At 34.8% G+C, this 12,409-nt stretch overlaps 1 protein-coding gene across 1 annotated transcript in view; it reads right to left on the bottom strand.

Annotated features, from left to right (window-relative positions):
* The window catches only part of Eif3h (eukaryotic translation initiation factor 3 subunit H), a 90,429-nt gene that overhangs the window by 15,038 nt on the left and 62,982 nt on the right, over window positions 1–12,409 (bottom strand). The window contains exon 3 of the mRNA XM_026393876.2: window positions 265–432. Within this exon, the coding sequence (XP_026249661.1) occupies window positions 265–432 (168 nt within the window). The remainder of the gene's footprint in view (window positions 1–264; window positions 433–12,409) is intronic.

Below are 12,409 nucleotides of genomic sequence, written 5' to 3'. Positions count from 1 at the left end.
GGGAGGGGAGATGGAGGAATAAAAATGAAGCAGCTACTCCAGCATTCCAAAATGTACACATCAGGGCTCTGATAGCAAGAAAAATAAACAGAAAGAAGGAAACCCTGTCTAGACTTAGCTGCTGCTGAGGCTGCTGCAGAAACAGAGTTGGTATTTACTTGAGAAAGCCTGCCAGGCTGCTCTTAGAAACATAAAGACAGAAAGTAAAAATAGGAGTAATAATATTAAGGGAAGAAAAGAATAATAAAGGAAACTCCGACTAACCATAAATAAGAACAACAGATTCTTCAATGGCATGTTGGTAACTGAACTGAGAATCCAAAAGCGCCCGGGTGACAAATGAGCCATAGTACGTAGACTGGTACCAGCCCACATGGAGATGATCAATGTTTACATGGCGAAGGCTCCGCATCATTTCCATCTGATACTGGACTAGATGATGAAAAGGAGGGGAATAAAAGAAAAACTTTAGTGATACCACCAATATTAAAAATAAGCCTAATGGAAACAAATTTCTACATTTATTAGTCATAAGGAACAGGTTTCCAGAGGAAAAGTCATTCGGTTCACACATAAAGAGAACAAAATTAAGCTTTCAAATCACTTCAAATCATTGGGACTTTCCTTTTTCACTAATGCAAACTAATTAAAATACAATATTAATGTCTTGTTCTAAACAAAGAATTACTAAATGTGGTTTACATGATCTTTTTGAAAAACTGAAAATAGTAAAATGTTTAAGGAAAACAATATATAGTTACTAGACTGGCTACTTGTAAGAAGTCTCATCTGGACCAATAGATGAGAATAGTTATCAATAGTTGTCTCTTCTTCAACACACCTTTTGGAACTGTGAACTTAAACCAACAAGAAAACTAAGGAGAAATAATCAACCACAGCATATAGACTATAGCTGATTAAAAACTAAGAATTCATTTTTGCCTTCATCTGGTGCCCCCTGCTGCATACACTAAATTTAAAAAAGAATTTTGTTTTTGCCTGTCTTCTTTTGTGTTAGTGACACTACGTTTTCATTAGGATAGAGTTATATTTTAATCATCACGTACAAAACAAAGATATAACGATTTTTACTTTCATCAAATCAATGACTATAATGTATATTGTTAAAGTACAAGCTGAACGTGTAACAAAATGACATTAAAAAAGCATTACAGCCCAAAAATGCATAACAAATACATAATGAAGAAAAAAGTTTTACAGTCAATATTCAAGCTACTTCAATCATAATGACTGCATGGCCATGTGAAGTAACCATATTTGCTTAATTCTAAACCTAAGCAGCTCACTTTTAAAACTCTTAATTGGGTTTTGGTAAAACTAAAGTTTTATGCCTGGTTCCTTTAGTCAGAGCACTATGACTTTACAAAGCAAACAATACAAGTACCTTCCTGAGATGCATGATTTTATTTTTCAACATTCACTAGGGCCGAGAAATTATAAATCTGTTTATTCCATGATTATATCTCTCTTATTTATAAAAAATGGCAGTCAAGTAATCAACTATTTAAAAATTATGTGTCTTTCATTTTTCTTTTTGAAAAATAGGACAAAATTTTAAGCCTATGGAAAATTGCAACAGAGCTGGAAGGTGTACTACTGTAAAGACGTACACTAGGCAACTGTTTTGAAACCAGCAACTCTGTTTTGAAAGAAAGTCCATTCATTCATAAAAAGGGAAAAGGTATTAAGATAAAGGTAGTTTGCCCCCATTATTTCTCAAGTCGTTCATTTAGATTATAGGTGAGAGGTGATACTTATACACAAGACATGTTTACATACCAGTGTTTCTGCATATTTATAATTAACACATTGGAAAACAAAGCCTTAAAGCTTATGCTATATTTTAAACCATGATTAAAAACTACACCCCTACAAATCTAGTTTATAGACAGTATGACAGCCTGAAGCAGTATAAAACTGATGATGATTTACATTAATTCTTTTATCTTATTATTTTATTTCTCTGGCATATAAGAGAACTATTTCTTCCTTCAGCTAGTTTAATAGATTTGTATTAACCACACAAATTGGGACTGAGTTAGAATCATCGCTATGGTCTCCTTCTGTTTTAAAATGTCTAGATTCTCTTAAAGTGAAAATTACAGATTTGGCTAACAAATTTTGTCAAATTTAACTTACAAATGTAAAGTCCCAATATTATAAGTAAAACAGAAGCAGAAACTAAATGCTATTTATCTCAAAGGGAAAGAGGTCAGGAAATGAGGAGAGATTACCAAACAACTAACAGTACAAATACAATTTTATACGACAATTTAATTTAAAAAAATCACTACTTGCAACATGTGTTGGTGTGTAATTTGGCTAACATATGCAGAGGGTAGTCTATCAACCTGTAATAGTAGAAAAAAAAGATCTGGAATCTAAAAGTGAAGGAAGGTTCTTGTGCCAGTTTTGACATCCCCTCTGTAGGTATCCTGCTGTCCAATTGATGATTCTCTGATGTTTAGTTTTACCATAGCCAAGGAGAACTTGAGAACCCATCCCAGCAAAATGCTGGGATTCCACATTATTTCGGCATTTGGATATGCTAACTATAAACAAGAATTTGTCTACTAGGTAAAACAGGGCCTCTAACATGCCTTATGATTTAAATCAAGATACATTTCTCTGGAAAAAAATATTCTGCAATCTTGTTAAGACTCCCTTCAAATAACCTAAATATAACACATTTTATAAGCACATTTCCAGAATACATGAGGGAAAAACAAACGGGGGGGGGGGAGACCTTCCAAGATCTTTCTAGTTATTTCTTCAAATTCTTTCTTACCCAGTGTCTTACCTAATTTTACACACCCTCCAATAAGAACAAGAATGAAAATGAGTATTCTCTAAACCAAGCAGGAATATGAGGCCTGTATCCCCAAGGCTGCTCAAGAAATAAATAAATACAGCTCCAATGTATTTATCTCTGGGAATTCAGAAATTAGCTTCAGTTCCTGGGAAGAAAGAGGGAAGCATGTACATTTTCTTCTTCTATAGCTTAGAAAATGGCATGCCAGATTTTAGAAGCTTTTAAACATACTTATTTGTAAGTCATAAGGGTTTTCGTATCTTAAATGAATAACAAAATTGAAGAGTTAAGAGCAATGACAGGTTAAGTTAATAAAACTGCTTTTAATCTCCAATGTACTGGAATATCATTATTTCACAACAAAATCTATATTGGGCCTATTCTAGAAAATGATTTGAACGTTACTACCTTGATAATAAGAATCAACAGGTAAGGCAAAACCAGGAAAAATAGTGGCTCTACTAAAAGCTCTGTATGGAGGGACCTAAAAGTCAATCTTAAAAAGGTAGGGAAGGGCTAGGTGTGGTGGCACAAACATGAACCCAACTCAGGAAGCTGAGGCAAGTGAACTACAAGTTTAAGGCCAGCCTCCACAATGGAGTGAGACTGGATCCAAAAAAAAAAAAAAAAAAATTAAAAGGCTGGGGAGTATGGCTTAGTGGTAGAGGGCTCCTGGTTTTAATTACCAACCCTACCCCCAAAAGGTGAGGACTGGGGTACTGAAGCACCAAAATAAGGCTGGAATGCACTGATGCCCAGTGAGAAACATGCATTATTTGAAAGAAGGTACTTTGATTTTTTTTTTTTAAGTGGTATTGTTTACACTCTACATAAGCTAAGGAACAAGAGACCAAAAAAAAAAAAAAAAAAAACCTCACAAACAGCCAGGTGAACTGCTGTATCTCTATAGACTTTGAGGTCTGTGGCTATGTTCTAATGTTGATGCAGATGTGGGGCTCTCATCTCCCTTCACTCAGTTTTTCTTCCTCCTCTCACCCAAATTTTCAGAAAGTACAAAACCAGCTCTTGGAAAAGCTTCTTGGTAAAACTAAGTAGTAGTAAGAAATAAACAGCTGAGTGTCCACTAAACTATACCAAAACTGGCTCCCAGCAGCCACCACTAATCAACTGAGCTGACCTGCTACACTGACACCTATTTATCCCCCTGGCCTATAGAAGAAATAAAGAAAAAATCATGAATTGATGACATGCCAATCAGTTTTACACAGTAAATGGAAATGGTCATTCCAGATTTCAATCTCCAAAACCTCTCTGCTTTTGTGGTTGTGCTGGTCTCTCTTGGAAGTTACATGGTGGTATAGAGCAGGTAAGGCAATCAGGAGACACAATTTAGACACTTGGGTAAATGAAGGAGCCTATGATTCCTGCAAGTTGTCTGTGATGATGATACCATGTCACAGCCCACAGACTCTGGTAAATGTGAGGGAATGCTATCTGCCTTCTCATATCTAGTCAGTATTTACTTTTCTGGCTGGAGTTTAAAGGAGGTTATAAAAGACAGATAAGGTTTATCTTATTCAGGGAATGGTTCACACCTCAAAGAAGAGAATCACACCAAAGAAACAAAAAGGAAAATAAGAAAAAAGGGGGACTCCTTAATATAAAGAGCCAGAATTCCTTACTGCTGGATACATACAGGTTAATGAAGAAACAACCATTTATTGGCAACTTTGCAAAAGTTGGTGCAGGATTAGATGGGCTTCCACTTTTGTTCTAAAGTTCTCATATTTAACAGAAGCCAAAGTGACAATTCAGCCAATGACATTCATTTCTTGAGTTAATCATTAAATATCCTGGGGAATTTCCCAAAGACAAATGGCAAGGGGGAAATCCTTTTGGAGAGGGGACTATTTTTAAATTTACAATAATGTTCAACAGAAAGGCTTACAATCTTGTAATGAAAAGTTAGGAAAGAACCTTTTAAACATTTTTAGTTTAAAAAGCAAACGCTCTACCAACTTAGAGAAGCAGCAAGTAGCAAATGAATTATAAAGACGAATTGGCAGTTACTACCAAGCCAGCTCAAATTACTGATACAATAGCTACACTTAGATGCAATTGAGGTGACACTACAAAATTTGGAAGGATTATAAAAATGAGCTAAAGTTTTATAAATCTTTTCAACCTCTACAATTGTTTTAATAGGCTATGCCTCTCCCTAGCAAAGGAGAGACTGGTTTAAAACAGTGAATAACTGTCTGAAGTCTGGCACCAATATATTCATATTCACTTTTTCCAGTATCTTCTTTGCAAAACGGTCAAATTTAAAGTGCCTAGAGCTAAAACTGTCTTAACTGAGTCAGACTGCCCAATAACTATTCTTTTCAAAAACCCACCACATTTGTTGGGCTTTCTCGTTTTATCTTCAAATATGCAAACACTGAAAAATAATATGTTTTCTTACATTTAAATGCTGTTTCTGGAGCTACAGTGGCAATCAACCAAACTACAGTATGAGTCTGCAATGCTCCTGAATATCACTGGGAATGACAAATGAATTTGAAATTTTTCAGTTCAGAATAACCAGTTTTCTTTTCACCATCAATTTCTCAACTTCCTTATTAAAAAGTCAGCTTTTTCAATTTTATAATTTAAAGTGAGCCCACATGAAATGCAATTTTTCATTACAAAAACAGGAACAAAGAATTGCCACAATTTAATAGTTAGACTGGGAAGACCTAAAAGACAGTAAAGTCGTGGAATATTCAAAATCAAAAACTTGAGATCTGCCCAGCAGGTTAAGGGGGAAAAAAAAAAAGATTTATGATGTGATATTAGGGAACTCTTATAAGGACCAAGTTTTCTAAATTTTAAAAACTGAAAACAATTTAAGAACCCAGTGTCTTATTTCATGAGCCAAATAAATCCAAAATTATTTAAAGATATATTACAATGTAACAATTTAATAAATATGCATACTTACTACGTCAAACTTCCTACAAAGCAGTCATCTACACATATAATCTGATTAGTCCTCAAAATAATTCTAAGGTGATCATTATCATTGAAAACCTTTTAGAAGCTGTTCACCATAGCTTTGACTTCAATATGACTTCAGAATCTGGTTCCAAAGTGTAGAACAAATTATTTCTGAATCAATAAAAGTACAGCACATAGATACAACAGAAATATACAAAAAAATTTTAGGTTTTCAGAAACCACATCTTTTGCAGTTCGATCACTATATTTAACACTACTGGAAAGATTTTAAGTGGTAAAACTACTGTCAAAGATTTTTAAATACCAGAGTAGATAACTATCACAAATATGTAATCAAATTCCTAAAACATCGCATTTTATGAAACTATTTGAAACCTGTGCTAAAACTACATTGAAAATAAATACTGGCTCAGATCAAAGATGACCTGCATCAGCATATCAAGTAAGGGAATCAGATCTAGTACACACTCTTTGCAGCAAAGAAACAAAACTCAATCAAGAAATGCAAATGGCTTAAAAAGTAAAGATGCAAACAAAATCCCACTACTTCCCTGAAACGAACGAATGATTTCAACAAATATGACAGGGAAGCAGAATGCATAAAATCTCCTATCTGTGCTAGCACGAGTGCTCAAGCAGGACTTTGAAGAAAATAATTACAAGCCTCTACCCAGCAGCACCATGGGACACCAGTGAGCACTCTTTACACGGTGACTGTGAAGGTTCTGTGCCATTATTTAAAAGACAAACTTTATTCTGTGCTTTCCTTTACATATCAGACTTTCTGCCAAGCCACACATACGTTTCAGGCAGTGTTCAAAGCTAGTGGCAGATGTAGATTTAAGCAAACAGAATGTGCATTTGAAAGAATTAAATGAAGTCTACTTTGGGTGAAAGAGAATTATGGAATACACAGATTTCTTGAAACCTCCATATTTTCTTTACCCCGTCTATATCATGTATTCATCCCTTGTTTCAATTAATACATGTGTTATTAATGCCATTCTTGTGACAGCATAAGATTTTTGGTAACAGTTCAATTTTTCACAATAAACTGTCCAATATAAATTCTATTCTACCTAGAAACTATTCTATTTTAAAAGAAATGTCAAAAATACTACCTTTCTTAATAATCTTGAAGATTTTTTTTAAATAGTGTATTTATCCTGGGTGGTTATTCTTTAAAGTATTTATGAATTCTGGCAAAAAAAAAAATCTTTTGAATGCCAAGCTGGGGATAAAAATTTTGAGTGGGGATGGAGGGTGGTCACTCTTTTAAAACTAATAAGTATCTTGGAAATCATTGAAAGTTGGGTTTTCCAACAGGTTTTAATCAAGATGTCATCTACAAAATAAACTGATTCTTCCCAGAAAATAACATGAACATCCTATCCTGCAGCACATATTCTTAATCGAATCATGAAACACAGTAAAGAAATCCTATTTCTTTGGGGTTATAAGAATTTAAAATACATGCACATAGGTGGTTGGTAGAAAACTGGTATGTTAACTGTATGTCATTTGATATTTACTTACACAAACCAAGAGATTTCACCTGGACAGACTCAGGAACACAGACCTCTTACCATGAAGAATGGTAACATAAAAAAATAACTTATTGACCACTGCTGCTTCTTGCTACAATTAAGAGTACAGTAAGTTAGCAACCAAAGGAGAATCTCTGAGTTTGGGGGTGGGGGAGGATATTAAATAGGCTCTTTCATGAGAACAAAGAACATCTCTGTCATATTTGCAGCAATACAGGAGGTACTAGATTAATGCTGGCTTAAAATTAGGTGTGGAAAATATTCAAACACATGACTGTTACTAACTAGAAAAGGTTACAATTATTAGGAAATTCTGTTTATGTGTGTGTGTGTTTGTGTGTGTGTGTATTATCTATTTACAAAGGACTAAAAAGTAGCTTATATTAAACTATATGAAATAATTAGTAATACCAGAACAAGTCTAGATGAAAATAAAGAAAGCAGAAAAAGAAGGTGAAGCATAGACTTGAATAAAACCAACCAGGCCACAGATACTCTGATTACAATTTACAAATTTGGCTCCCAACATTCCATCAATCAAAGCAAAAGGAGGAAATATGGTCATTTACCTTATCCAAAGGGGAAAAATACTACATCTCAAAGTAGGTAAAACCTTTCCCAGTACTTATACCTAAAGTAAAATTTTCATGTTAGGCTTCAATGAAAACTGTTCTGTAATATTGTGAAAAGCAGAAGGCATTTCTGCCAAAAAAAAAAAAAAATCATGCTTGATTTGCCTTTCCTATAAAAAGGCTGGGTTTTTAATGTTAAAAAAAAAAGGACCTCTTAAGTACTTTATAAAACACAGATAACAGTTTGTACAAGTTCTAAAACAGAGAGAGAGAAAAAAGAAAGAAGTGCTACCAAAATGAATTATTAAGTTTCATTCTACAAGGAGCTGTCAATTATCAATCTCCAGTTCTTAAGGGGGGGGGGGTGCATCATAGTCCTAAGCACTACAAAGTAAAAAAAAAAAAAAAAACTACTCATAGGAGGTACTATTTGCTATTTATACAGTAAAGCGTGGTGATAGATGTTGCACAGGGTCACTTCATTTTACTTATTCTGAAGCCATTTACTGAGTACAACTTGTGCTAGAAGTCTGATAAAGCTACAGTAACATCATCTTCTAAAAGGTATCCTAATTAATGTGGTTGCCCAATGGACTAGTGGTTAATACATATCTCTCTCTGGGTCTTAATTTCTCACCTAGAAATTAAATTTCAATTTCTAACAATACAATAATAGCAATTTCAAAACTTACCTACTAATCCAGCCCAGATGACTCTTTGCTGAATGAGCACTTTCAGGAAGGAAATCCTAAACTACACAGGATAAATTACAAAGAGACTTTACCAACTCTTGCCCTGCAACTCCGGTACTTCTACATTTTATCCTTAAATGAGAAGATACTGAGTCATCAATCTTGACTATTTCTCCATTACTCATGTCATAGAGTCAACTTTCTTCTATGAAACATTTGTTTGCTCTAAGGCAAAATCATTTAGAGCACCTCTAAAATATTTTAATAGTAGAGAGAATGCTCTCAAGATGCTAAGAGGGGAAAAAACATATATATATGATTATAAATGCCAATATAGAAACTCCCTCCTGCTAAAAAGAAGGACTAGAAAGAAAATGCTAAAATACTAATAATAGTAAATAGTTCTCCAGGGAAAACTGTTTGGGGATAGACAGATGAGGATGGTTAAGAGAATAGTTCTACAAAATGGGCTCACTGTGCTGATCCTTCACATACTTTCTTGACCCCTTAGGCTTTCTTTGCCAAAAAGCAATTTGCTTGCAGCCTTGCCTGGCCTAAGTGACAGGATATGTTACATTTCTCAGCAAACTACCTGTTATCTGCAAGGAAATGCAGGCAGGAAATAACACTGATAAGAGGAACCCAAGTTACTTTGAAGGGAGAGACTTTTGTGATCCTTTTCACAGACCAGATTCTGGAAGATAAGGATAATTCATTCTAACCATAAAACCTGTAAAAATGATTGAGAATCCAATTAGAACTAATCAGCATGGACCAAGGTCATGGCAATGGGAACATGAAAGTCTGATGTCACTCAAAAGTCAAGAGGTAAACCTGAGCAGGACTCTCTGGAAACTTCCCTGAGACCCCCAATAAAACTGGAGTACAGGAGAGGCACATTGTCCCTCTCCTCTCTGAAAGCGTTCCCTATCCCTTTTTCTATCCCTTCAAAAAATTCTTATTACTCCGAGCAACATGTCTGAAATCTTTATGACTTGATCATAAGAACTGGGTTTGAAAGGGGTCTTCACAGTGCCTCAGTTTCCTAGAAGGTCTTAGCTCTATTCAAAACAACCAAGAAGTTTTTACTTTTCTTATCATTATTTTCCATGAATTTTCCAATACACAAGATATCAAAGTACATACATACATGTTGACAGAATTTTTCTGTCTCTTATCACCTTGCCACATTTTCTAGGTCACCTAATAACCTGGCTACTAGTGTTCCAAAACTGTTGAGAGCAGGAAATGGGATAAGATACCGGGCTACTCAGAATCTGAAGCTACTAACCTAGTCTTTACCACACATCATCTTCTAAATTACATTAACTATGTAACTTATAATAAATTACCTCAGTCTAGGTCTCCTCGGTTGCAAAATGGGGAGGGGACAGAATGTACTTCCTAAGGTAATTAATAAGATTAAGTGAAATAATTTACAACAAGAGCTTGGTACACTAAACAACCTCAGAAATACCTAAGCAGGTTATCAACATCACTTATTATTCAGGAATATTATTTAGATTAAGCAAGGCATGGGCACATGCCTATAATCCCAGTGAGTCAAGAAGTTGAAGTTGGAGGATCACAAATTCTAGGCCAGTCTCGGGCAACTCAAAGAAAAAAATAAAAAGGGTTAGGGTTGTAGATCAATGGTAGAGTGTCCCTGAATTCAATCCCCAGTACTGCAAAAAAAGAAAAGAGAGATATTTAGACTCTTGAGGAGATGGTACTACTTACTGGAATCAAAGGAACTATTTTTGGAAAACTGAATTTGATTAATTTGACTACCAAAAGTTAAAGCTCCCCTTTTATCATCTCCATATTGGAGATACGGGTATGTTAGGAAAATGGGGAAAGCGAAAGGAGAGTGTATGTGTGGCTATAAAAAATAATTTCTATAAATTTGTTATATTCATTTCATGAAACAGAATTCGTATGTACAAATATGAGCATAACCAAAACACAACCTTCCATGATAAAGGATTACAAAAGGAAAAAAAAATACTTTTTAGATACTAAAACTATAAGCTAATTATATTCAGTACAATAAAGAACAGATTCAATAAAGATAGAGACAAGCTACAGAAAATTAGATTTCAAGAAAAGGTAATCTTGGGTGTTCTATTATTCTTGTGTATATAACATTATAATTGCATTGCACTATATAAGCTTCCATCTCCTGATTCCATTTATGACTTCCAAAGAGAGGAAATAAACTCCCTGCCCCATCCCCATAGGTGACTTTTAAAAAAAGAAAAGTGAGGGTACAGGGGATAGAGAGAGACAACAAAACCAAATAAAAATAAACCCATTGATGATGGAGGTGGAGCTGGGAAGGAGTGAGTGGCAGTGCCAGCTTACCCAGAGGACTGAGTAATAAAAGTTATTGGAAACACTGCCTACCCAAATGAAGTAATAAAGTAAATTCATCAAGAATAACAAACAGACTTATAACGTGATGGATACTGCATATAGGGTTGATCCACTCCTGCAACCTCAACTACCCAAAGATTGCTCTACCTTCAAATACCAAGAAAAATTGGTTTTAAAAATCAATATTAAAGATGCTATATAAGAGTCTGAGGGACACAATATTTTAGGAGCAACCTAAATTGCAATCTAAAGATGAGAAAGCTGGCAAAAATGGAAAGTGACAGGAATTTTATAATAAACAAAGTTAAGAAGGACAAATAATGTCACATAATTTAGTTAACTCAGAAAAATAGAAATATTTATAACCACATACTCCACTCGCCCTTTCTTGTCCCCACCTCTTTCCCTGCATGCTTCACTTCTTCCAAACATATTTTTATAGAATAAGGAACACAAAATTCCATGCTGGGAAAAATGATCCAGCAGAAATCTTTATGGCAGCTCACGATAAATCTGAGGTTAGAAACATATGAATTATTTTTAATGAGGCTATGCTACATTTGCTGTTGTGATCTTATTTTAGAAATCAAATTCCAACCCAGGAATCCTCACCCTGGGATTTCAAGGTAAATTTCCCCAAAAACCAATATGCATAGGTACTTCTGTGGAAAAAGCAACCAAAGTTTTTATCAAATTCTCAAAGAATTTCAAGATCTGAAAGAGGATAAAGTACAGTGGAGAACAGGCCTAAAATGATTCAAGCTCTCGTGGAACTTCCATTCCTCAGTATGGATATGGGGAGAAAAATGGAACAGACTAGGTGTAGGTGGTTATCAATTCTGTTTTCAAGCAGCCAAGAAATAGCACAGATCAGCAATGAGATCACCAAATATATACCTTCAAGAAGGGTACAGATGAAAGATTCAGAGAAAATTTCAGCTGTCAGATGAAGATCTAACGGAATATCAGTCTCACCCCTGTCCTACCAAAAGCAGGAAATGCATAAAGGGGAAAGCTGGATGAATGCTTCACCTAAATACTTTTGTGATCCAGAAGTGCGTTTTCCAAGGTAGACACTCGCTTCAATTATCTACCAAGTTCTAGGACCAGGACCAGGGCTAGTAAACAAAGGCTACTCAAAAGACACAGGACAATGATTCCAATAAAAGATAGCCCTTACATATGTGAAAAGAATATATGTGTATAATTGGGGGTTATTCTCTTGCAAAAATGTCTCATAGGACATATCTTACTCTGCCATTATGAATGTGCCTTAGACTAGGCAGACCACTCTACAGCCATACACTAAAGATCATCCTAAAAGAACTCACTACTTCTATCTAGTTGTGGAGTTTTTAAACAGATACCTTTAAAAGTCATTAGTGAGAATTGTCTAATCAGTTGTAATTATGTAATCTGAAACTCTTG

This window comes from Urocitellus parryii, chromosome 7 (genome assembly GCF_045843805.1).
Source record: "Urocitellus parryii isolate mUroPar1 chromosome 7, mUroPar1.hap1, whole genome shotgun sequence".
Taxonomy (NCBI): Eukaryota; Metazoa; Chordata; class Mammalia; order Rodentia; family Sciuridae; genus Urocitellus; species Urocitellus parryii.
Note: the sequence above shows the minus strand (reverse complement) of the source record. Positions and strands in the feature narration are given on the sequence as shown.